The sequence below is a fragment of the Takifugu flavidus genome, chromosome 10 (assembly GCF_003711565.1).
Source record: "Takifugu flavidus isolate HTHZ2018 chromosome 10, ASM371156v2, whole genome shotgun sequence".
Taxonomy (NCBI): domain Eukaryota; kingdom Metazoa; phylum Chordata; class Actinopteri; order Tetraodontiformes; family Tetraodontidae; genus Takifugu; species Takifugu flavidus.
The window spans coordinates 8,779,782-8,806,093 of record NC_079529.1 but is presented as its reverse complement, the minus strand read 5'-3'; the positions used below and the strand labels follow the sequence as shown (position 1 = coordinate 8,806,093).

Below are 26,312 nucleotides of genomic sequence, written 5' to 3'. Positions count from 1 at the left end.
AATGGATTCATCAATCAGATAAATACTTTGCTTCCACAGAATTACGGACAGAATTGAAATAAATAGTGCAACTGATCGTTGTTTGGCCAAAAACAATTTCTTTTTATTGATTTAATACAAAAACGGCAGAATTTAGGTGCCACAAAACACCGAGGCGGTGCCATTTAATTGCTCCACTTAGGGACACTTTCTCAGTTCTCACACTCTTTTCTGCACATGGCTTTTACTCCGCCAGGATGAGGAGCTGATAGGATTTGAAGGGCAACATTAAGAGGATAGAAGCTCTACCTCATTAGCTCAGCTGTGAGTAAATTAGCATCTCTGCAGCTTGTTTCTGTCCTACTTTATAAACCTCAAGGTTTGCACAAAGTACAAAAGTTTGAAACCTTTTTAACAAGCCTTTACAGCATTTACTGACAGGATACTTTTGTCATGCCATGTATCATAATTAAATAAAGCCATCAGGTCTACCAGGTCAACTGTCACATCATATTCTTTACATCCTGGAGTCATTTTGCCGCCAATCACGCCGGAAACAATTCCTCCAAACACAAGTGAGCGGCCTGAAAACTTGGCTGCTTCTATTCCAGCACAGCCACGATGTGTTTCTCCTTCTCAGACACCACAGGAACGCTTCCTGGTTTGCTGTGTTTGCGCACATTTCTCTCTCTGGAAAAACAAAAAAAAAGGCAATGAGGACATTCAGAAGATGAAATAAATGTGCGGTGACCTCACAACCATGTCACGGTTACGCTGATGCAGCCTAAAAATAATGCATAAACACTGATGGTAAATCATTCACAGTCCAAACAGGCGCTGACGGCAATTAGATGAATCACTGGACAACAGGGCAAATTGGGACAATCAATCTCGCATACAGGCTATAAATGAGTATGCAAGACCAATGGAGCCCACGTCATGCCGGGCAGGCCCATCTGTGACATTTTCCATTAGGCCGGCGAGGCAGCAGAGGCCACGCTTACCTTGGCAGCACAAACAAGTGGCTTAGCTCCAGAAAAAAAAATGAACACGTACTTCCTGCGGCGAGCCTCTTTCATGACCTGCAGCTCCTTCCTCTGGTGGTGGAGGGCCTTGGGAAGGTGTCGGTGCTTGGTGATGCGTCTGACCTGCGGGTGGTACTGGAACTTCTCCCTCAGCTTCTGGTTGTAGTTGATGGCCTGCTTCTCTCTGAGGGACAGCTGTGAGACAAGAGTGGGTGGGTTGGTTGGTTAAGGAGGTGAGAGACGAGAGCTGCGACCGTTCAGAGGGTTTCATATGCATAGCTTTCATTCATAATAATGGGCAGCAACAAAGACCCATTCAAACAAGTTGCTCCAAAAGTTTTAACTTTTTACAGTAAAATCTCAACCCTAAAACTCTAAAATTATAACCACCACTAACAAAATCGCTGTCTCGCTCTCTGGGATGTTACTCAGACTCATCTTGGCCAAAGCGGCGCTCTTTGAAGCCTTTTATGCTAATTAAAAGCAATGATTTCCTTCCGATTCAATTAGCGAGAGAAGAGCCGTTAGATGCTAAGCTAATTCGCAGGAATAGAGAGTTGGCACACATACATAAGTGAGACTGAGCAGTGTTTCTCTGCTCCACAAACACAACACTGTGGTTTAAGACGGCTAAAGTAGTTTAGTTTACTTCTCCAACAGGGTGAAGAAATTAGACATTTTATCGAATGGACCGCTACTCTGCATCTCATCTTGAGGATTCTCCTTCCATGACCTCCCACATCACCAGTGTGCCACATCCGTGACGGTCAACCCAAAGTTTTCCAAAAGTGTTCCGCTGAACCAACCAAGCCCCGAGGAAAGAAATTAAATATTAAATGCCCAAAATGAAACAGGATCCAGTTCAAAGTGTGTTACATTTCAAATAAAAAAGGTCAAATTTACACAAACTGCCGCTGCAAAGTTCAAAAAAGCTGAAGAAAGTCCTGATCAAAGCAGCCTGATGTCTACAGACGCACAACTTTGATTCAGCATTTCTCAGCAATTAAAGACCCTCTCAGTAAAAGTCGATTCTCAGAGCTTCATTATTTTTAAGAGTGGGCCGCTTTAAGTGATTAGCTCATTCAAACTGCTGATAAGAGCAGCCCCTGTCTGATCTCTTTAAGTGCAAAGACTGTAAATAAATCTTATTTAAACCGTGGCAGTAAAACTAGTGCCAGAAACTTGCACTTTCCACTCTGACACTTTGGACAAACCAAAAGTGAATCAGAGAGAACTCGCGCTGATGTAGAAGATGCCATGATTCAGGCTTCTAACAGACTGAATACTCTAAATAAAATACATGTCGCATAATAATAAAAAGCCACTGCTGCTCTCAAGGCTTTCTCTGCCAGAGAACTCACTGTGCTGATTAGTATACCCACTATGTCAGCACTGATGAGGACATTTGGCATCTGCAGCTCCTGGCACAGTCACCTACTTTTACTTTGCCAAGTCTGGCCTGGAGCCACGGCCATATCAAAGGATGCAGCTAACACATAAAACATCATCCAGAAAGGAGGCAGACACGTCACAGCATCCATCACTCATAGATATAGACGCTGGCACTGACAGTGTCTTCAATGGGGAAATGATCTGAGGGTCACGGAAGGATGATGAGGTGGGACTCACCACTCCCAGCTTCTCCGACGCGTTGGCCTTCCAGAGTCGGATGTTCATTTCATCCGAGCCGCTCAGAACGTATTTACTGTCTGCAGACCACTTGACGCAGATGACATGCTGCATGCGTTTGGTGTGGTAAACCTCCCTACATTTGAAAATGAAAAGAATATAAAATGAAATGTGCAATGCAGTTTCAATACCTCTAAAATAAGCCCAGTTTGGCTAATTTTCTAAACTCAAAGCTATGAATAATTCAATTATTATACTATTTTACTGCAAAAAAATTACTCTGAATGTGAAACGACATGCAAATAGTAGTTATATTTTGTGTTTGGCAGCCAAACAGATGAGTATTTTCAACCCCACATCCAAGATAAGCTGGTGTTACTGACCTGCTGCGGTCGGAATCCTTGGGGAAGATGCGGATGGTTTTGTCAAAGCTGGCGGACACAAACTCCTTCCCGGTGGGAGAATAATCCACATCCAGCACAGCAGAGACGTGGTCCATGTGCACCATGATTGGCTTCTCCAGATACCTCATGTCATACGTGTACAGACTGCAGAGAAGACACACGTGAGCACAGGAAGAAAAGCCCTCCGAGCACACAAAGTACACGTGTCATCAACCCACTTGTAGTCCTCATTTGAAGCTGTGAAGTAATAGGCTTCCATGGGGTTCCAGCACAGTGTGTTGCTCCTCATCGTCATTATCACCTTGAGGAGCACACAGATGATAAGTCACCCAACAGACTGAGACACAACACGATGAGTTTTCAGCAGCTACCTTTTTAAGCGGTGTTGATTCTCTCATGTCATACAGCACTATACTTCTGTCTGAGGCACAGCTTGCAAGAAGTTCAGTCTGTGGAGGAGAAACCAAAAACAGTGGAGATTTAAAGGTGTTTTCCCAGTCGCTAATTGGACAAAGCCTGATTGACTGTCTTACTTCCACTGGATTGAAGTGGACAGAGCTGAAGCTGTCCACGCCCCAGGTGAACGAGCGGATGGGGCTGCTCCTCTGCTCATCCCAGATGTCCACCTGCTGGCCACAGGTAGCGAATAAACCCTCCTCCCGGTGATGGTCCAGGCCTGTAAACACTGTCTGCATGGGGACAAAATTCATTTTTCAGAGTCAGAATGTGATTCACACTTTAGAGTAGTCGTAGTCACCATTTCACTAGTGACATATTACACTGAGATGGGCTTATACTTCACTGTTAGCTGATTACTTCAAATACTATTAAATAATACGCAGGATGAACAGCATTTATATCATTTCTCCCTAATGTCGTAGCAGTTGTTGAATAATGCTCTAAAAACTAGAGAGATTTAGAAATGTTTCCGAGTGAGGATGGAGAGCACAGCAGTGTTTGCCAGGAAATATAAATATAGCTTGCAAGCCTTAACGTTTCTGTAATTTGCTCAAGCTCTTGAAGGTGTCAATTTCATTATCACCTCAAACGGTCTCTCCAAGATTTTATTAGAACAAGGCAGAAAGCTTAGGTGTTTAATTCCACATCAAAATGCAGCTGTGGAGTTGACAATCACACACTTTTAATACTTTACTGCTGTGAAATTTGTTCTGGAACAACTCCAACTGATCCTGGTGTCAAACCTCTATCAAATATTCATCAGAAGACCTTTCCCACACTGAACCCACTGTGGTAATCCTGCAGCAGATGCTCACCAATCATACCTTGCCAAGAATTGTGTTGATAGGCTCCTCTTCCTCTCCATAACCCGGGGCTTCCATTTTCCACTGCTTGATTGTTTTGTCATCGCCAACCTACAACCGACCAACACAAGAGCCGCGCTCATTATTTGAGATCTGAAAATAAAACATATGAAAAGACAAAAGGGAATTCCTCTCAAGCATTAAAAGGCAACAGCTACCGTAAAGAATGATGTTCCACAAAAGCGTACAACCATCCCCCGGACAAATCCTTCATGTGCTTGTAGCGTTCGGACACATTCATGCTTAGTCAGATTCCAGACTTTTACCTACAGATCAAATGAAATTCCAAGTAAGTGGCATCACGTTTACACTAGCATGTTTACATGGAGGTTAAGCCTTCATCTTTGGTTGATAGTTACCTCCCCATCGCAGGAGCCTGACAGCAAAGTGGACAGACTTGTGGCGTGCTTAGCCATGCAGTTTACCCCATCTCTGTGTCCATCCAGGGAGGCCAGGAAAGGCTTGGCAAAGACCCTATCGAGCTTGGTGGCATTCAGTGCCCTCGTATATTCTCTGCACACCTCAAACGGATGGAGTGTTGGGTCATAGTTTCTAGGAACTGAGAATAAAAACAGCTTTGTATCATAAGTTGTAAGGAGCTCCACTTGTGCTAATGTTAACATTTGAATACACGCTAGACAACGAACGTGTTGAACATGTTTATTTTACACCCAGCACTGGCGTGTAAGACAGTATATGTTTTTTTGTTTTTTTTAAAAGTAGTTTCTTATACAGATTTAGCTCTGTAACTGAATCTGGTTAGCTTGAGTTTAAATTATACAACTTACCGCGCTGAATATCATATTTAGTTTCCCTAACATAATCGTCTGGGTTCCTAGAAATGACCTTAACCTTCATGACGGGGTAGGTACAAAATGTACAAATTACTTTCTACACAATATACATAAAAATCACTTCTCAAAGAATAGAGAAAACATTAGCATTCTGTACGCCATGTGTTGACGAGACGAGTGGCCGCAGTGCATTGTGGGACGAAAAGTCGGCGACGTCACAGATTAGCGTCAAGTTATTTTTAATAACGATGAGACAGGAAATACTACTTGACAATTATTTGAGAATACATTCCTGAATCAACCCTTAGAATATTGCCCTGACAATTACATTCATTTCAGATGTAAAATAATGATTGACTTATTTAACATATGTTATCTGTACGTATGAGGGGGAGCTCCATTTGTTATCCCTGATAACCAGATAAAGATACGTTTATTCATCCCAAAGAAACTTACAAACTAAAGGATGCGTTGCATTTCTGCTTTATTTTGAAAGCCACAACAGGAAGTACTACAACGTCAACGACCGTGTGGGGAGTCAGTCTCTCAAAGTGAGAAAATATTTCTGGCATATCATAGCGTGGACGATTCTTTTTGCAGTCAGATGAGTCTATACAACTGCTGTCTTTTACATTCTGAAACAGTATGAGACATTATTTTTACTAATTCGGTTTCCTTTCATGTTCTAGGTTTAATTAGGCATATTATATTGTGTAGTTCAATATTTCGGCTCGTCCATGCTAGCCCACTGCTAGCAACAGCAAGGTCGGCCAGCAACGTCGCCACACCGCCTGACATTAGACAACGTGCAGCAGGTACGAGTTACTGCGTGTGAAACCTGGTTTACTCCAATCTTAGAATGAGGATGCATCAAAGAGTTACCATAACCTGTTCGTAAAATTTAGCTATTTTTAGATAGATTTAATACCAAAAGGAGATCCAAGTAATACCTGTACACGGGCCTAAACGAGATCAAAGTATTAGTATCACTTGTAAACACAGCTAATGTTAGCCGACAGGAGCAGGTAATATGAGCTCAGCTCCGAATCACGATGTCGTTAATGTACCGAAGACGGAACTCTCCGCAAAACCCAGTCCTGTCCTCTCAATAACCGGGCATGCTCAGAAGATCTTCGGTCATGTCAGAATCGAGAACCTGGTCGCTGGTCTCAGTGGAGGTGTGGTGTCCACGCTTGCGCTTCACCCTCTGGATCTGGTCAAGATCCGGTTTGCAGGTACAGTTTCACACCTGAAATCTGGTGAATGTCATTAGTAATAACTCCAGTAAAAGTGTCTCCAATTCTATAGTTCCTTAAAGCTAAGGCTTAATGTGAATAGAAACATGTGTAACGTATATTGGCCTGACTAATTGTTATCCTACTATTTTAGCTTTCTCATTTTCATCCTTTTTTATTATAGTGAGTGATGGATTGGACCTGAGACCCAAGTACAGTGGAATGATTCACTGCATGAAGTCTGTTTGGAAGCAGGAGGGCATGAGGGGCCTCTACCAAGGAGTTACACCCAATATTTGGGGAGCAGGTGCATCCTGGGGTCTCTACTTCCTGTTGTACGTAAGCAGTAAAGCTATGCATGCAGTGATTTAACATTTCAAATGAACACATTTCCCACTCTCTTCTTACTTCCTCTTTTCCAGCTACAATGCAATCAAAGGCTACATTAAAGAGGGTCGTCAGACTGAGCTGAGTGCCACCGAGCACTTGGTGTCTGCAGCTCAAGCAGGTCAGTTACATCCCCACGTTGCTCGCCAGCCATACGGCCAGCTAGCAATTGTTAACAACAACCAGATAACGCAGCTTTGAGCCGGCTGCAGCAGACTGGGAGCAGATAAAAGGAGCTGCTACTGTTCATTCCACAAGGTCACATGGATGTGCTTCCTGCTGGCCGCATGAATGTTTGGGACTAAAAGTTTTAATCAGCAACGTGTTACCATTATTGGGTGGAAACGAGCTTAGCTTTCAATGCAGCCTGTGTTTTTAAGTGTTCATGATGAAATAATAGCTTTCTGACATACGTTTGCAGCCTATTTATTGGGTATTTGTTGCAGCTTTGTCTGCTTCAATGACAAAACTACAACCAAATGTTTCAGTAGCTGCATGCTAACTTTAAATGTATCTAACCATATATCAGATAACTCTGTAAATGTTTTCTGCCTTGCTTCTGACAATTGTCACTTATCTCCACCCAGGAATCCTTACGCTCACCTTAACCAACCCGATCTGGGTGACAAAGACCCGCCTGGTGTTGCAGTACAGTGCTGACTGCACTAGTAAACAGTACAAGGGGATGTTTGACGCTTTGGCCAAGATCTACCGCCATGAAGGAGTTCCTGGACTGTACAGGGTTAGTCATCATTGTAACTGTTTTCTTCATCAACGAGGGGTTCTGGAGGGTGTGACATTGATAGGATGATGGTGTTTAAAAAGGGAGCACTTCAAACTTCAACAACTACCATTCAGCACAGCCAGTGACATCCTTATTTCCCCGTGATAAGCTGAGTTTGACCAGCAAATTCAACAAGTTGGCAGCATTTTATAACCAATGCGTTGTGTTATTCCACCCATTACCACGAGGGGGCAGCAGTGACGAATTTTTAATCTAATTCTCAGTGTAATGCAGTGCAGCAAAAAACAACATTTCTACTGGGACCCTGATGTGACTTGGAAGAAACAACAGCAAATTAGTGTTTAAAAAATGTTTGTACATGATAAAATATCTGCAATGATAGAGGTTCCCTTAAGAATGTGCTGATAATAAACATGTAATTGGAGCAGAGCAATAAGGCAAGTACAGTTTTGACAAGTACTGTTCCACTACTCGATTTATGGTTATTTATGGAGGAAGTCCTGATTGTTTTATGATGCCACGTGTGATATGTGTACGTATCAGTGCCTGTTCAGATTGCTGAAGAAAATGTGGTATTGGAATGAGCGATCTTTATCTCCTGCCTGAGGAGATAGAGCTGTATTGGAGTACGACGGGCATTCTCCACCGCACCCTGGTAGAGGTTTTCTGGCCTCCTCTGTTGTAGTCCAGCTTTCTTGAGTTCCCCCAGGTAGTGAAGCTGCTGCTTTATTTTCCTGATGACCCTGTCCACAGCCCCTCCATTAATGTCCACAGAACCTTCATCTGTTCTCTTTGACTGCCTGAAATCCACCACAATCTCCTTGGTTATGATGCTGTTCAGTATGAGGTTGTTGGTGGTGCACCAGGATGACATTGAACCTGGATTTTAGCTTATAAGTCAAGTCTTTCAGAACATTCTAGGGTAACTGTGTGATGAAAGAGTCACTAACGGAGCACAAACCTGTGTTGCCAGGGTTTTGTTCCTGGTCTTTTCGGCACATCTCACGGAGCTCTGCAGTTCATGGCCTATGAGGAGCTCAAGAGAGACTACAACAGATACAAGAACGTGCCCTCAGATACAAAACTGGTGAGTCACTGAGCACACGATCAGGGATCAGGGGGGCGGTGGGAACATGCCCTGTGTGGAATACATGTAGGAAACTTTTCACAGCACAAAAGTTGAAGTGAGTCAGTCCTTTTCCTTCAGCTCTCTTCCTTCCTCCTCCTCGCTCACCCTTCATCCGTTTCCCTGCATTGACAGAACTCTCTTGAATATATCACAATGGCGGCATTATCCAAAATATTTGCCGTGGCCACGACGTACCCGTATCAGGTGGTGCGAGCTCGCCTGCAAGACCAGCACAATAGCTACAACGGCGTGCTGGATGTCATCAGCCGGACGTGGAGGTGCAGTACCTGCTAATAGAGGAGCAGAAAACCCTCCCATTTGTTCTGAATCCTCTTCTTTTTCTCCTCAGGAATGAAGGAGCTGCTGGTTTCTACAAGGGCATCATTCCCAACATTATCCGGGTGACTCCTGCCTGCTGTATCACTTTTGTGGTATACGAGAACGTGTCTGCGTTTCTTCTGAGACACAACTGAAGAGTTTTCACCAGCACTTTGGTGTCAGTCGAGGAGCAGAGCGTCGGGTTCAGACGGAACTCTGGTCTGAGATGATCTGGATCTGAGATGCGTTTGTTTGCACTCTGAAGATTGAGAGAGCTGGAGAGTCACTGATGAAAATTGTGTCTGTTTTTTTTAAATATTTATGTTTTAGTTGTATTTATGATTCACATTTCAGCCAGAGCAGAGAGAACATCGTCAGGTTTACAGTTGCAACTATTTTTAACTGTAGTTGTTTCTGCAATCACGCACATCAGCAGTGGAGATCTTTTGTTGCCTCAGGCGTTCACGAAGAGACGTACCTCACTTCTTAAAGTCAATGTTAATGTTAATTAATGTCGGTACATTAAACGTATGACTTTGGCCACCACGGTGTGCAAAAGTGACCCAATAATGTTGGTTTCTTTAAAAAAAAAACTTTATTGGCAGCACTAATGAACACAAACATGTCCCGTGAGAACAGTGTTCCTCGGCTCCCGTCACGCACCAGCACCTTCGCTCTCCTTGGTTACAGTACAAAGTTGATTGAGGGCTGACGGAATTTCAGGATTGTTAACAAGTAAGACTGTTGCTGTCGTATCCCCAAAAACAGAACGAACATTCACGTTAGCCACCAGGGACGCTGTGACCCAGCAGCGAGCCGTACCTGATGGCTTCAGGGGATGGGGGGGGGTGCTGTGCCTTTGATTTATTTGGGCAGCTCCTCAATGATAACCCTGGAAACGGAGTTCCATCCCGTGGAAGCGTCACCTTTGGGGTAGTCGGAGCAGGTGCCCACCCACACGGCTACGTCGACCAGGCCTGCTTTCACCCCCTCGCACATCCCTTCAACTGTAGGGGAGAGAAACATCTCAGGGACCACTGCCTCCACACGTGGGACGATGTTGAATCCCAAACTGGAAAATCTGAACTAAAATAATCGACTAGCATCATTTTAAAATCACATTTTATTTGCTTATTGAAAAGAAAACGCCGTCTCTGAAGAAAGCAGACGCCCGACTGTTACCTGAAGAGGTTCTGTGGATGTTGATGGTGGAGTTGAGTTCAGGACTTCCTTGGTCCAAGTAGATGATGGACTCTATGGGCAGGGGTCCGGTGCACTCTGCCCCGTTGAAGGTGAAGTACCACCTCTGGCAGCAGGCGTTCTTACACTTGAGTCGGAGGGAGCCGCTGAAGATGACCCTGAGGGTGCTGTCCGAGCGGAGCTTGGTGAAGGTGCAGTCCTGCAACACAGCGCACAGGTTCTTCAGTAGTTATGTACGTTTCTGACATTAAATATGAGCAGGAGTTGAACCCGCGATAACCAGGAGCCAGTGGAGAAACAGGACTGAGGCACCGAGAGGAACAAGTTTATTGTTGGAGGGTGTTTCATTACATCTCGCCCCCTGGAGAGGATCATCGGCTGAGTAGGAGCATTATGTGCTGTTTCTGTACTGTGAAAGACCCCTGTGGCAGTGTGAGGGCACCATTTATGGCTTATTTCTAACTGTAGGAACCACTTTACTGCCGTTTCCATGTGATGGCCACTCTAGAGTGGCACTTTATCACATTTTCAACAGAAATGAACCCTAGAGGGACCTCGTCATGGCTAACCTGTTAAAAGGTGACCTACTGGGCCTTGAATGATGTTAAACTGCAAGAAGAGAGCACCTTGTCATAGTTTCTGCTGGAAACGCAGCACAGAGGGCACCTCATCAACTTCCATGTGCAGGAACTTGGCTTTAGAAGAGACTTTACAGATGGCGCGTTGTCCCCTGGTCCACCAGGGTTTGTGTGTTTCTAAAATGGCAGCATCCTTAAATACGTGTAGCCTGACTTGGATACTTACACATACTTTACCCAGGTCAATCCCATAATTCAGAGAATTCCAGGCACATTGCTTGTAGTTGGGCCTCCAGGGCTTTTCGAAGATCTCATTCACACACTCGCCTTTCTCCCCCTTCAGCCCGTCACGACCAGGGATCCCCGGCGTCCCCGGGATGCCGTTGGCTCCAGGGTTACCATCTCTGCCGGGGGTGCCTGCTGGACCCTGCAGGCAGCTGCCAAACTGGGGAAAAAGACAGAAAAGATGGGCGTTGACCTTAAAAAGATCCACAGGTGGTTTTAATCCCCTGCTCATAAACAAAATGGGTGAAAGAAACACTGGGCTAAAGCAAGCGACAGAACCAGCACCAAGCAAGTGGAAGTGTTCTACCAGTGAGGGGAAGACAGCCACAGCTCAGACCAGCAGACATCTGGCCATACTTGTCTCGGTGTGTCTCAGTGTCCGACTGAGTGTCCGCGGTGTTTAAACAGATGCTGAGTCTTACTGAAGCTGAGTCAGCACACACAGACCGGGGGAGGCGGTCCAAAACTGGCCGGGCCACAGGCACACAATAAGAACCACAATTGCTTTGCTCTTCAAAAGAGACCATGAGACTGGAGTTCACCACTGAAAAGGGTTTTTCCTCAGGCTGGGGCCAGATTATAATTTTAGTTGTTGGAGTGGGGCAGACAAGCAGAGTGTCTGGGCCCTTGTGAAATAAGTCAGGGTGTCATTTTGGGTCATTATTGCCCTCTGAATAGGGCTGTTGTGTTTGGACGTTAGAACAAAGGGCCGGTACTCTGCTTACACAATCATCTCTGGACCTGAAACTTCTGAGCTGAAGCGAATCTAGATGAAGACGTGGAGGAATTACGATATTGTAAATGCCCTCTGCTGCGAGCCATATGTTTGTGGCTCTGTTTTAGTCATTACATGGTTATTTTAGAGCAAAAAGTGACTTAATCTTTATGGGCAACTGGGAAGGTCATTAAAGCCACGGGTCTGTGGGCTGGCACACATGTGCTCTAATAGACCTGGATTTCATACACAAAATTGGCAAACTGCGTAATTTCTGATGGCTTTTCTGCATGAATATGTTTTTTTTTAATGTTAAGGTTTAGGATTTTTTGGAGACATTTCAAAGACGACTAATGAATGGAAGGTCTGTTTGATGCTCGTGCGCCGCCCGTTGCTGCTGTAGCACACAGTCTGGTACTGTAACCCAAGCACAAAGTCTGCATTTGGCCCAGAGTGCAGCCATATTTCATGCATTTGTCAACAGGAATCTCACCCTGGAGCACTGGGGGTGTTTTTAATTCAGTCAAGGCAAAATGGGGTTTCTTTAAGAATTACAGCTGGAAAATAAATAAGCTATTCCTTTTCTACACAAAATGGCATTCATTATGTCCTTTTAATTACGTCCTCTGAATGTGACTTTCTGCCCGAGCTTCTGCCAGTGTGCTGACTTTCAGGAGTTCTTGAGGGAGGTCTTGCAAAAATAAACATCAATTTCACTTTCATTTGACTCCCAGGAGATTTATGAGAGGAATGTGTTTCCACTTTGTTCACTCCCTCTCCCCTAACCCTAACCCTGGCTCAGAGGTTGTGTAATTCTATAAATATGTAGCCAAATGTGATGAGGGGAATTAAAACTGTTCATACATGCAATAATATACTCCCTCTTCAGGTAGAGCACATTGAGTTTAATCTTTTAGATAGCAGCGAGGGCAATGGAGCCAGACCTGAACTTCCTTTCTGACTGTTGCTGAACAGCAGCCAAACCTGGAATAACAAAGAACCGTCTGACAGCATGATGGCTGCACAAATGCTGCATTTTCCCTACTTCTGCCAGGGTCTATTCAAGCCTACTTTAGTTTAGTTGCACATTTGCTACAGTCTGACTCATCTCATTGAATGAGCCCCTTTTTTTCCTCTTAAGAAAAACTTTCTGAACACAAAAAACAGTAAAACATCAGTAATGAAAATAGACTGAAGGCAACACAAGATTTAAATGTGTCCTAAGCGCAGCAATCTCTCCTGGAAAGCTGCTTTGGACTCTCCCTTACCTTGTCTGCGTCAGGATCCTTTCGGTATCCTCTATTTCTCACCTTTTCCACGCCGTGCAGCGGAAGAGCCACGCAAACGAGAAGCAGGAGTTGGAGAAGAAGAGACATGTTGGGGAAGAGTCAGCGCTCCTGCCGACAACTCTGAAGCCAAAGATCGTCTCCATCCACCCTGCAGCCAGTTTTAGTCCAGAGAGGGCAGGACAAGGAAGAGGAGGAGGAGGAAGAGGAGGAGGAGGAAGAGGAGGAAGAATGAGGGAGGAAACAGGCGTGGCAGACGCTTCAGAGCATCCCTGTTGTGCTCACATGTGCATTTTTCATCACTTTTGTGCATTTTTGCATAAATGAAGAAAAACTGATCAGTCTTTACTACTTTTAAGTCATTCCAGTTCTCTATTGGTGTCACATTAATTAAATATCTTCAAGAGACAATTTAGTTAAATTTTAATTCATTATTTTTTCTTTATAACAAATTAATTTAATGAAAGCTATACAACTGTTTAAACTGGGCTAGTGTTTTAAACTTGATATGAACATGAAGACTATGTTAAATAAAATACCTAACTCAAAGTATTCACTTTATTTTATTCAAATTTATACTGAGCTGATACAAAATTCAAAATGATAAGATAGGATACATAAAACCAGTAAAAAAAACCAAAACAGATAACAATACAAGAAATACCCACGTCCACATGTTGGTGCAAGAATGGTGAAAGAAACAGAAAAAAGATACATCCCTTTTAATTTGTCTTAAGACATACAGAATTCCAGATATTGCAATAAATCCCAGATGTTTTGACAATATTTAATTTCATTGCGGCCCTGAACAAAGCACCAAATTGGGTCTATTTCCCCTCTTTATGGGTGTTTTTTTTCTTCTTTTTAAAATTCATGATGAACCGTTTGTGGCCTTAATGACAGTTAGTGCAAAACCTTCTCGATTAGCTTGACTGGACTCGTGTGTCAAAGGCACACATGTGAAACATCTGTACGGTCTTTAAAAACAGGGAACTTCTCCAAGCAAAGCACATTCTTAAAGTATAAAGCTGACCAAATTCATGGAACCCATCTTTGAAGACACCTTGGCTCGAGAAATGTGCAGTAGAAACAAGTAAAAGATATCCATCAAGTTTGAAAGAATTCCTTTGTTGAAAGGAGCAGTAAAGTGACAATCTAAAGGTTCCCAGCAAGAATAAGACATTCAAATAACTGTATCACAGGATGACTCTTAATTAGAATATTTGGCAAAATGTGGCCTCTATATCGCTAATGCTGGTCCAGTGAAAGACTTTATTAAAAAACAGAGCTATACTAATACTTACATAAATATTGAATTAAGGCATTCTATGCTATTAAGCAACTATTCAATAAAACAGCAGGTCTAAAGTTTTTCATGTTATATATTCAGTAGCCATGTTAATGTGTGCATATTTTATCCGAACTGTTTAAACCAATTCTGATGGGAAACATCACTATTTTGGACGCAAACATAAAACGGTCTGAAAACGTGTGGGTACACAAGTAATCAGAATAAATTCACTGTGCAGCCGGGAAAATTTGTTGAAAAAAATGGTAGAAAAGAACCTTTTGCTTCTGCAAACAAATGAGGCCAAATTGCCGCTTCTCTCCGAATGAGAAAGCAAGTTCCCCATGGACGTGTCTGCACGACACGCTTGTATTCGGATTGGCGCCGATGCCAGTTTTATTCAGAATAATTGCGTCCACGTAAGTGTGACTAGAGTAACGCGTTAACAGAACGATGTAACATTTCAGTGTCTAAAGTATTAAAGCTGTAGACTCAGGCCTCGCCTCAGATGGAGGCTCGCTGCTCAGACTCGCAGGTCGACATGCTCAGCACGTGTCACGTCGCTGGCATGGAACATTCAAATGTGCCGCAACGAACTGCTGCGCCGGGATTGTGAAGCAGGTCCGAGTGGACGCATACGTAAATGTGGAGCGGCCGCCACCTCAGCAGTTGTTGTTCTTTACGACTTTGCTCTCCTCCCGCACCCCGTGTTCCAGTTGGTGGGCGGAGTCTTGGACGCCGCTGCTGTGTGATGCGTTTAAAGCTGGATGCTGCCCGCCGCCGGGGACCAGCTCGCTCTTTGGAGTCAACCTAGACCACCCAGAAGACCAAACAGATGTGCGGTGAAGCAGCAGATGTGAAACAGCCAGGGAGCGAATGTGCTACTTCACATACCTGGCGTCTGGGACTCTGTGTGTGCTCTCTGAACGGCTGCTGATTTTACTGGAGCTCCCGCCTTTGCTCTGTCTCTCCCCCACCTCCCTTTCCCTGTCTCTCACCCCCCTCCTGGAGCTCCTGCTGGGAGTGCACCTGTCCAGGTGTTCCCTGACCGAAGCCTCAGAAAGAGAACACTGTGGGTGAGCGTCGCGATTGCTGAGTGTTGAGGCTCCGTGGTTGGTCAGGGTGGGTGTGGCGGAGGCGTTCGAGGGCATGGCACCGGTGCTGGTGCCCATAGATTTGGAGATAACCTTTAGCTTGTGGGAGCTCGGACTGTAGTGCTTCTTCTTATGCTGTACGCGGCTGTTGTGCTTGAGGAAGAACTCGCAGGACTCCTGCAGCACCCGGCGGCTCTCGCTAATGGGACTGTGGGTCAGAGAGCCGGGAGTTACGATGACACTCAACATAAACACTCACACAGCAATCGTGATGGGGTCTCACTCCTTCTTGCGAGTCCTGTTGAAGAAGTAGGCCCATTCTGAGCAGGTCTTCTTGCTGCTGACCCAGAAAACTGCCGATATTCCAACAACCAGCGTCATTAAATACTTCACCAGGAACAGGGAGAGGTCGGGCCGGTCCGACTCTGCCGCCTGAAGCAAAGTAAAAGCACATCCTTACAGTTTGGTTCCACGACTACAACTCATAATAATAATTATCAGGGTGATGAAGGTACCTCGAAAGGGCAGGGGATGCTGTACTCCTGACAGCGGTCAGCGATCCAGGTTCTCTCCCAGGCACTGCGGTGGCTCTGCTCGTACGTGTAACACGCCAACAGGGTGACCAGAGGAACCAGGTAGAGGCAGCTGAACACGCCGATGCGGATCATGAACTTCTTCAGCTTTTCCTGGTTGCGCTCGTCGTGCTGGATGACCTGACGCACGTTGTTGAGCGAGACGATGCCGGCCAGGATGAGGAAGAGGCCGACGATGACGCCCACGCACAGCGGGGCCAGGACAAAGTAGCGCAGGGCGTCCAGGTCGTAGAGTCCCACAAAGCAAACGCCGCTGATGTTGTCCCCTTCCACCTTGTTCAGAGCCAGCAGCATGACGGTGAGCGACCCGGGGATGCCCCAGGCTGCAGAATGGAACCACACCTTCACACAAACAGTACGCCGATAAATATCATCTCTGTGGCCTGACATGTCCAGACTGTTCAACTTTATTTTCATTTAAAATGTTCTAAATAGTGCCCATTTAACCACTGTGGTCGTTAACGGCTTATAGATCTAAATAATCACTCAATTGTCGACTTTCAAACAGCAAAATTCTTTTAAAAACTGTACCGCTTTCTTTTCTATGGCCTCACAACTCCACTTGGGTCCGGCCGCCAGGAACCATGTGATGGTGAGAATGACCCACCAGACGAGGCCCGCGATGGAGAAAAAGTAGAGCAGCATGAAAAGCAGAGTGCAGCCTTTGCTCTGCGAGCCCAGCACCACGGTGTCCACGCTGGCAGGATGAGTCGCTTTGGTGCAGGCTGCATTGTTTCCCAGCAGGAAACCGATGAAATACATCAGCGAGACAAAGCTGTAGCAGACGGCGTAGAAGATGATCGGGCGCTCTGGGTAACGGAAGCGCTTGACGTCAATGAGGAAGGTTAGGAATGTGAAGAGCGTGGCGCCTAAGCAGATGATCGAACACACGCCGATGAAACTTTTGGCGAATTCTATATCGTGGGGTTTGAAGTACATGTTGGAACAGGGTGGGGCACAGTCCTGGGTGCCCAGGAATGATGATCCCAGGCCTGGCTTGGTCTTTAGCTGCAGCGGGCACCAGAATCCAAGGTCTCTCTTGGTTGATGAGGTCACCGGGGTGGTCTCAGTGGAGGTCTCATGACCGGTGAGGAAACACGGATCCAATCTGAAAAATAAAATAAAATAAAAAATATGCAATTAAAATGTGTGACTTTACTCTGCAAGTGGCTTGATTTGGGATCTCTCACTTGTCACACTGTAGCTCTGGAGGCCAGCTGATACCAAAGACCTCAATATTTGCTTTACACTCTGACATGACCGTGTTGCACTCTTCTCTACATGGACGGTAAACTGTGTTCTCAATGCATGCTGGGAAAAAGGCCTGGCACAGGAAGCGGTGGACGTCTGGAGAGCAGCGCAGGTTGACCAACGGCATAAATGGCTGAAGGGAGACAGAAAGGTGACAATGCTTTGAAAACCATCTGCTAAAACATGAACTCATTTATTTAAGTAATCCTACACATTCCTACACACATGAAAAAAAGGTTTCTGCCACTTTCTTTTGTGGTATACAGCTAAACGACTTCCTTCTCACGGTGCAAATAGCTTCAACTATTAATAGTCTGTAATCATGCTGCATATCATTAATTCTGCTGGCTTTGCTTATTTAATGTTAAGAAACTAAGACAGCCACTGCTGTTTAGTGCTAACTTCAGTCAGCAGGGATCTGCTGGGCAACACAAAGATGGCTATTCATTGTCTGGGAACCATATCCTTCCATTTCAACACACTGGTCGAGACCTTGAGCTGCAGGGGTGGGGTGGGTGGTATAAGTGGCAGGAAATGAGTGCACGGACGTGGGGAAGCACACGCTGATGGGCCAGGAGGGCTGGAATGCAAAGGCTTGTTGACAGTTTGTCCTGGTGAGCCACAGTAGTGTCTGTATCTTAAGCAGAGCATGTGTGGCCATCTGTGGCTTTTGCTGCTTTTCCCTGATTCTCCCTTCCAGTTAAATCTTAATATTCCAAGGACATGGTGGAGTTTTATTTGAACACAATCAACCATTATGTGATGGAGACGTGTCTGTGTCTAATATTTCTACACAAAACATACAGCTTCACCACAACACAGTCCACTATTCAATCTTCCGCTCCTCTCTATTTCCCCCCCTGAAATCCAGTAAGCCCGGAGACTTTGGGGCCTGGGCTCACCCACTCTGACAGTGAGCGTTGTTGTTGTTTCTCTGTCCTTTTCTCAACGAGTTGACCTTTAGTCGCATAATGGCAGAGCTACAGTGAAACTGCGGGATTTTGCGAAGCCATTGACCAGTTTTCAGATTTCACCTCACAGGCAAAATCCTCTGCAAGGAAATCCAGAGCAAAGTACACTGAGGATTACATGGGCTCAGAGAAATGGCCAGGAAATCACTTTTCAAACTTCCACCCAAACTTTCATTGACCCTGACGGATCCCTGGTTTGTGACAGAAAATCAATTTGTCTTTCTGTTCTTTCTTTTCAAACCTTTCTGTTTCAACAGCTGGCAAACATGGGTGGAATCTGGAAGAAAGGGTGGAAAAAGGTTAGCCCCCCTCAGGAAACTCCTACTGATAGGCCAGACGGACGCCACGATAAAGCAAGAGCATATTTCATCTACAACGTCAGGCTGTTGTTGAAAAATCATCTCCAAAGAGCACCGTGTGTGGAGGGCGGTGCTGAATGTGGGTCAGCGAGTGTAAGCCCGTCACCTGGGACACAAGACCTTGGAGGTAAAGCTGTACAGTGTACTCAGGGGTATAAGTGAGTGATTAACAGAGAGAGGGAGGAAAAACTCAATGTGGCATGCCGTGTAGGCTTTGTCTGAGGCTGGGTGTGTCCCTCCCCTTCCTCCAGAAATCAAAGCCCCCCTCACAACAAAGTCGATGAACTTGCCCGCGGCCAAGTCTGCCGTGAAATAAAAGTCTGTACTTGCTACCCTGCCGCACTGGCTCTCCCAGATGGCCCACAAAAGACGCCTTCAACAGATCAGTGTTCATGATCAAGACTCTGACACCCAGTGTTTGTAACCCACACTAGTGCCTTTGGGAATGTCAGGAAACGGGACGCACGTCTGCACGAAGAACAAGCCCAACGCTTTAATTCTGTGACAGACTTTTTCACGGAGGGAAGAAAAAAAAATGCAGATTTTGTTGCAAATGCAAGCATTTAATGAGCAGTCATTCTCAGAACATATCTGGTGCTAAGTGGATCGGTGCAAGGCGTGGCCTGCGTCAGCTGACAGTAATACATCCTGCACACAGACTTTGGCAAAGTTATTCCCAATATATATCAAAATATTGATATTTTCTCTTGGGACTCACCTTCATATGAGTGGCTGCAATATCCTGGTCAAAGTGGTCCATCATGTTGGGGAAGAAGGTCATGTTGTAGGACATCCCGAGGCAGCGATGCACCTTAATGGGCTCGCAGGTAAATAAGCTGTGGGCACTGGAGCTTCCCAGCCACATTAGAGCCAGGCATGTCCACAGAGGTCCTGGCATCAGCATTGTGACTGCTGATTGGCCGTGTATGGCTGTCTCTTTTTTTTGTTTCAGCTTTTTAGATCTGTTTGAGGATTACTGCCTCCCCAAGCGTTGATCCCACCCCCTGCTCACGCTGTCAACCACATTCCTCTCCTTCTGTTGTCATCTCCATGGAGCCAGGCAAACTGCAGCAGGTAAAAGTTTCCCATCATTGGCCAGCATTTGATTTTGGGTCACACACAGGACTCATGCATTCCTGAAAATTAAGCGGTAGTGACATGAAGAGGGGTAAATGGAATTACCAGAAAATACCTAAATTAAGTAATTCCTCATGACACTTTCTACTGCTACTTATCCATTTTGGGTTATAGAACCTTTTTCCCACTGTGGTATTGTACTACCACTATTTGTTCATATGTGTGTGCGTGTGTGTGTGTATGTATTTCAATGTTCCAAGTACTTGAGTAATAACACATCATATAAAGCTTATAGTCAATTACTTCTTTTATGTGCTTATACACCAGTTCAGAATAGATTTACATATTTATCTTATGGTGTTAATTTGTAATACACAAAACACCTCAATGTGTTTAAAGTATACATACTGTTCCTAAAATAGCTGAAAGCCTTACTTTTCCAAATGAAAATGTATGCTGTGGTTTAGTAGACACTGTTGCATTAATGTAGTGGGGGTTAAACCATTATATTACCAACATATACCTTAATTAAAGTGTGCGTATACTGTTTATGTAGGTGCTGAATTTTCTGATGGCTGTCTTTTGCATTTTCATTACCACGTTCTTGTTTATATGCAGCCGAAAGTGGTAACAGAATGTTGGTTAGTCAATAGCATACATAAACAATCGGTTAGCATATTAGCGAAATACAATAGCGCCGGAACTATTTGGCATGCACCGCGAAGAAAACTTTTGCCGATTTACAGTCTCGCTAAAAAGTTAAGTGTTTTGTTTGCTGTTAAAGTAAAGCAAGTTGGTCGCAAAGTGAGTGGAAATAAGGGAAGGAAACCAGGTTTTCCTGAGGAAAATGATTAGGACTCGGTAACTACCATGAGACTGACACGGGGGGGCGAAAAACTTTGGAACAAAACAGTAAGGCAAGACAACAAAACGGGTGAATAACAAAGGACAAAACTTACCCCAAACAGTCACAGATCTTGTTGAACAGTTGCCTACATGGATAATTGTAAAGCAACTCTGTGGGCGATATCGCAGCGTGTTTGCTGCCGCTGAGCAGATCCTTCGTCCCTTTATCCGCCTGACTGCTGAAAATGAAGCCAAGACGCATTTAAAACTGTTGGAAAAGTGACGACTCTGAAGACCTAACATCGCCAGTGTCTTCTAAAAACCTCCTTCATACTTCAACATAATTGTAGGTTGCTTAGAGAAAATAGCTGTTCTAAGTAAAATCCTTTTATGGAATAAAAGCTTGATTTCACGTCAATGTGGAATTACCCCAGTGTCATGAAAGGAACAGCTGCAGTTAGGCCAGTAATCGAAGCACTTGAATGCAACATACGTGCGGGGGGAATGGTACAGCAGCGGACCGAACTCCACAAAACCTGTCAGAATTTATGAATCCGGCTGAGCCAGATCTGTGTAATGCTATATTGAGCTTTAAAAAGCTTTAAAATACATGCAATAGTTTGATAAAAAAAAAAAATCACCATATTAACAGCATAACAACTGGAGTTTGTATGTAATAGTGATTTATTAACTGTATTATGCCATATGATTTGGCATTACAAAAAATATTGAATGCATTTCTGATTAAGTAACAGATTACACAAACTCTTTTTTAAGGGGTGCTCAAAAATGACAGAAACTGATCATTTTAATTCTCATCTTGCAGCACACGCCCAGGAGATCTTCCGACTAATGTGTCCAAAATTGGGCTGCTCCGATCAACCACGAGATGGCGCTATATAACCTCCGTTTTCATGTGACCGCTGTGGGGAGGCGGGGTTACGATGGGACAATTTGGTGCTACAGTAAAGCCATCTAAGTGTCAGCGAGTGCATCTGCTCGTCGTTGCCTCCTGCCTTCCTCTTCGCGACGGCTGTACGAAGGACCTGCCTCGGACATCCGATGACATTTATAACGTGAACGCGTCAGGAAACGACGATGCGGGATACAACCCTGATAAGAGGTGCGTAATCTTGTCCTTTATCAAAGACGAAAGTGAGAACAAATTGTTTCAAATTGCAGCATGGGTTGCTATATTGATACGTCGGAAGAAGTCCGCACGGTCAGGAGAAGGTCTCCGTTTGTGGACCCAGGCGCTGGCCTGTTGCTAGGAAACCCTTGGACAGCGTGGAGCATTTGTAAAGTGACACTTAATGGATTTAATGGTCTCTCCTTCTCTGGCAACCCCCAATATTTCCGAATCTCCACAATTCCGGCTCATCTGCGCGCTGTTCCCGTGTCCATCCTAATTGCCCGTGGTGCGTAAAAGGCAACATTCGCCGGCGCTGCGCTCGTTTCTGGTCAGCAGACTGCTGGGTTTTCCAGAGAACAAAGGCCTGCTTGTTGTGATTCTTGCTTTTATTCATAGGGTTTACTAAGATCGAAAAACAATTAAATCCCATGTCAAGTCATACCGGACATGAAATGTAACTAATCTGATATATTGGGGACAGGCACGGATAGCAACTGTGATCTCAAAGTTAGCTGCAGTTGCTTGGTTTTCATTTTCTGTATTAAAATCCACAGTATTAAAGGTTTATAGGCTGTGGCAGCCTGTTTCTGGGCTGGACTCAGGATAAGCTCCTTCTCTCCCTCATCGGTTTGCAGCAGTTGCCTGTGGCCAGGCTTCTGAAGGTCAGTCAAACATGGGTCGATAACTCCCTGAAAACTACACCGAGGAGCAGCCAGTACACTCAGCACGGGCTACACTTAAGCTGAAACACACATGTACGTGGGCTTCCTTCCCAGAGAGGACCCAGGCTGAGATCTATGCAACGAACGGGTGGAATTTCACTTGGAGTATGAAGAGCGACTGGGATGTCAAAATTCATTAAAATCCAGCCTGACCTCTTTTTTCCCGTCCTGAACTGTAGTGTTTTTTTTTAAAACTTACAGGAGATGGCAGATTTTTGTGTGCCACATTATGTCAAGGTTGTAGCCACAAGTTTCATTGATGTCCAGAGACCATGAATCCACTTCATCAAGCCTCCCTTCTTCTTCTTCTCCTGGTCAGGCTTCACTTCCACCTTTGTTTCCTTTGCTTGTTTCTCCTCTTTTTTCCTTCCTTTCATTTTCTGTCTCTTTTTCAGCAGCCGTATACAAATCTTCTTCAGGTTGGTTTTCTGCTGCTCCAGCAGATCGCGTTTTATTGTAACGTGTTCTTTTTTTTCTTCCACTTTCTTTATTTCCTCCTTCAGTAGTAGGATTATTGTCTTTTGGCATTCATTTGTCATGTCCAATACGTTATTTTGTTCTTCCACCTGTCTGATTTTTTCCTTGTAGATCAACTTTTTATGGCTCAGCTTCTGGTTGGCCTCCTCAAGGTCTTGAACCTTTTTCTCATAATATCCAGCTGTCATCTCCATATTTTCATCTTCTTTTAGGACCTGGAGTTCTCTTTCAAAGTCTTCACTTACACTGTCTTTCTTTTCTTTCTCCAGCTTCTGTATGTTCCTTTCAATGTCTTCACATTTCTGGGCCTGTTCGTTCATTTGATTGTCCAGCTGTTGGTTTCTCATCTTGGAGGATTCATATTTAATGGCCAATTCTTTCAGATTCTCTTCCAACTGCTGGACTTTTATTTCATTTTTTTCATTTTCCATGGCCACCTCCCTATATCTCTTCGTGAATTCTTTAAATTTGCTCTCATAATGTTTTACAGTCTGGGTCAGCTGTAGATGTATTTCATCTTTCTTTCGGATATGTGTGTTTAAACTGGTGGTCAGCTTGTTAATTTCTGCCTTGAATTTTAGGAGTAGTCTTTCATAAAAAAATTTTTTTCTTTCCCATTGGTTATTTTTTACCTGCAGCTCCTGTATTCTCCTCTCAGAAGCTTCATATTTCTTGTTATTTTCTCTTATTTGATTGTCTAGCCTTTGGTTTCTCACCTGACAGTTTTTGTATTTGATGTCCAGGTCTTTCATTTCCGCCTCCAAAGAGTGGACCTTCTTTTCACTCCTTTGGTTTTCCATGTCCACTTGACACTTTTTATTTGTTTTTGTCCTACTGTTCCGCAGCAGGTTGAGTTCTCTCTCGTAACATTTAGCTTTATTAGCCAAGTCTTTCTTTTCTTCCACCAACTCCTGTATTTTTCTCTTAAAGTCTTCACATTTCATGATCAGTTGACCATTTTCTTCTTTCAAAAGAGTGATTTGTTCCCCATTTATTTCTTCCACAGAAGTCTTTTGATTTTCCTCTTCCCTTTGATGCATTTTTGAATCATCACCTCTCTTCAGGAGCTCAGAATTCTCTTCTAAACTCTCCATCTGTTGTGCAGTCTTGACCATCTCTCTGACCTCCAACTGCGTCCGACTCACTGTGGTATCTTTTTTCTTGCGGCCTTTTCTCCTAATGCCGTCCATGTTGCTCAGCTTTCAATCAGTTGAACTTGTTGTAGGTTAGCTTAAGTTACCTTAAGTAGGTTATCCCTCTTTCCAAGGGCTTTACTCAAAGCCAGTTGGTAAAAACAAAGGCTTTGATTAGATCAAAGCTGTCGGAATCCTTCAGCTATGATCTCATTATAGTGTGACATCAAAGGCAAAGCATGACCTGCTAGGCCAGTATGGTGAGTTTGGCTAAATAAGTCATTGAGAGAATACGGGTGTGACGGGTATGGTATGGACCCAAGTGCAGTACAAAACAGGCAATGAACTGATGGTCAGTTAATAGGTTTATTAACTGCAATCTGGCACACAAAAACAGTTCGAGGGCGGAGCAGTGGACTTGGTCGAGGCAGGCAAAAGTTCAGTAACTGGGAGGCAGGCAGAATCAGGCAAACAATCCAGAGGGAGACTGAGACAGATCTCCCGTCTGCGACCGGGAATCCTCCTCTGGCTCAGGAGCAGCAGTAGGGCCGACAGCACGCATCCCTCGACGAGGAAAGCCCCCGACCATGCTGTGAGAGGGCTGGTCTGGATGCTGCCGATGAAAGTCACAGAGGAACTGTCGGTCCAAAATGTGACAAGCAGGAACCCAAGATCTTTCTTCTGGGCCATAACCCTCCCAGTCAACGAGATACTGACGGCCTCTGCCACGAACACGGGAGCGGATGATGCGGCGCACAGCATAGGTGAGTCCCCCATCAATGAAGCGAGGTGGAGGCGGTGGAGGAGCAGCAGGCACCAGAGGGCTCTCTCGGACAGGCTTGACCTTGGACACATGGAAGGTTGGGTGAACCCTCATGGACCGGGGAAGCTTAAGCCTGACTGCCACAGGATTGATGACTCCTTCGATGGACAGTTTGAGCTTCCTCATTTATATATATATATATATATATATATATATATATATATATATATATATATATATATATATTATGTCTTATTTTATTTATCTTATTCTAGTGTTGTTTTCTCTATGTTGAATGTTGCAGCGTCAAATTCCTAGCTTGTGTAATACTGTGTACTACATGGACAATGGCAATAAATCTGATTCGGATTCGGATTCTGGGTCTGGAAAGCAGAGTCTGCAGCGTGGGACCAGCGGAAGGGACTCTTGGGGGAGGTCAACATGGTGAGGGGAGCAGCAATGGAGCTATTGTTCCGGATGAAGCGTTGATAAAAGTTTGCAAAACCCAGGAAACGCTGCAGTTGCTTACGGGTCTCAGGAACTGGCCAGGACTTTACCGCCTCCATCTTAGCAGGATCCATCTCCAAGTGTCCCTTGGCCACAATGTAGCCAAGAAAGGCCACGACTGGGTGTGGAACTCGCATTTCTCCACCTTGACGAACAGCGAATTCTCCAGGAGGCGCTGCAACACCGTCCTGACATGGTGAATGTGATCCTCAAGGCAGGTGGAGAAGATAAGAATGTCATCTAAGTAGACAAACACATATTTATTGATCATGTCCCGGAGGACATCATACACCAAGGCTTGGAAGACAGCGGGGGCATTGGTGAGACCGAATGGCATCACCAAATATTCATAATGTCCAGTGGGGGTGTTGAAAGCAGTCTTCCACTCGTCCTCCTCCCTGATGCGTACGAGGTGGTAGGCATTACGAAGGTCAAGCTTGGTGAAGATCTTGGCCCCTTGAAGTAGCTCATAGGCAGAGGAAATGAGTGGTAGGGGGTACCGGTTCTTGATAGTGATGTCGTTGAGACCCCAGTAGTCGATGCAAGGGCGCAGGGTCTTGTCTTTCTTGTCCACAAAAAAGAATCCTGCCCCTGCAGGGGATGAGGACGGGCGTATGATTCCAGCAGCCACAGAGTCATTAATATAGTTCTCCATGGCCTCCCGCTCTGGACCAGACAAAGAGTAGAGGCGCCCCTTAGGAGGTGACGTGCCAGGCTTCAGATCAATACAACAGTCATAAGGGCGGTGGGGGGGGGCGAGGTAGCTTTGGCCTTACTGAACACCTCCCTAAGGTCGTGGTACTCAGCAGGGACTCTGGCCAGGTCCAGGCAGGTGCTGGGGAGCGTAGACTGCCGCGGCATTGATGCATCCCGAAGGCACACCTGGTGGCAGAAACCGCTCCAGCTGGGGATAGTGGCTGTGGTCCAGTCAACATGCGGGTTGTGTTTGCGGAGCCATGGAAAGCCCAGGATCAGAGGAATGTTGGATGAGGGCAGGAGATGAAACTGGATGGTCTCATGATGGTTACCAGAAATCAGCATGTGAACAGGGGCAGTCTGGTGGGCAAC

The 26,312-nt window shown here is 44.9% G+C and overlaps 4 protein-coding genes across 7 annotated transcripts; 1 reads left to right on the top strand and 3 right to left on the bottom strand.

The window, feature by feature from the left end:
• Positions 1-78: 78 nt before the first annotated feature.
• On the bottom strand, positions 79-5,345 carry dcaf13 (ddb1 and cul4 associated factor 13). The gene is made up of 11 exons (XM_057044395.1): positions 5,148-5,345; positions 4,719-4,918; positions 4,518-4,625; positions 4,321-4,410; positions 3,571-3,726; positions 3,409-3,486; positions 3,256-3,338; positions 3,017-3,181; positions 2,634-2,769; positions 1,036-1,199; positions 79-669 (listed from the first exon to the last, which is right to left on the bottom strand). The coding sequence occupies exons 1-11, from the start codon at positions 5,215-5,217 to the stop codon at positions 582-584; spliced, it is 1,338 nt and encodes a 445-aa protein (XP_056900375.1). The 5' UTR covers positions 5,218-5,345; the 3' UTR covers positions 79-581.
• A 357-nt stretch (positions 5,346-5,702) lies between these two features.
• Positions 5,703-9,529, top strand: LOC130532708 (mitochondrial folate transporter/carrier-like). Its single transcript, XM_057045512.1, has 7 exons — positions 5,703-6,388; positions 6,573-6,723; positions 6,811-6,896; positions 7,363-7,517; positions 8,494-8,607; positions 8,782-8,927; positions 8,999-9,529. The coding sequence occupies exons 1-7, from the start codon at positions 6,184-6,186 to the stop codon at positions 9,120-9,122; spliced, it is 981 nt and encodes a 326-aa protein (XP_056901492.1). The 5' UTR covers positions 5,703-6,183; the 3' UTR covers positions 9,123-9,529.
• Positions 9,530-9,543: 14 nt separating this feature from the next.
• Positions 9,544-13,197, bottom strand: LOC130532709 (collagen triple helix repeat-containing protein 1-like). 2 transcript variants are annotated; one of them, XM_057045514.1, is made up of 4 exons: positions 13,056-13,197; positions 10,972-11,190; positions 10,150-10,366; positions 9,544-9,974 (listed from the first exon to the last, which is right to left on the bottom strand). In XM_057045514.1, exons 1-4 carry the CDS (start codon positions 13,119-13,121, stop codon positions 9,832-9,834), a joined length of 645 nt encoding a protein of 214 aa, XP_056901494.1. In that variant the 5' UTR covers positions 13,122-13,197; the 3' UTR covers positions 9,544-9,831. The 2 variants fall into 2 exon arrangements, with proteins under 2 accessions (XP_056901494.1, XP_056901493.1); XM_057045513.1 differs by having other exon boundaries at positions 13,014-13,177.
• Positions 13,198-13,575: 378 nt separating this feature from the next.
• On the bottom strand, positions 13,576-20,843 carry LOC130533159 (frizzled-6-like). 3 transcript variants are annotated; one of them, XM_057046364.1, is made up of 8 exons: positions 20,624-20,843; positions 19,306-19,723; positions 17,197-17,390; positions 16,538-17,114; positions 15,929-16,348; positions 15,697-15,845; positions 15,205-15,621; positions 13,576-15,129 (listed from the first exon to the last, which is right to left on the bottom strand). In XM_057046364.1, the coding sequence occupies exons 2-8, from the start codon at positions 19,489-19,491 to the stop codon at positions 14,982-14,984; spliced, it is 2,091 nt and encodes a 696-aa protein (XP_056902344.1). In that variant the 5' UTR covers positions 19,492-19,723; positions 20,624-20,843; the 3' UTR covers positions 13,576-14,981. The 3 variants fall into 3 exon arrangements, with proteins under 3 accessions (XP_056902344.1, XP_056902346.1, XP_056902345.1); XM_057046366.1 differs by having other exon boundaries at positions 15,214-15,621; positions 20,624-20,841; XM_057046365.1 differs by having other exon boundaries at positions 19,306-19,652; positions 20,624-20,759.
• Positions 20,844-26,312: the final 5,469 nt, after the last annotated feature.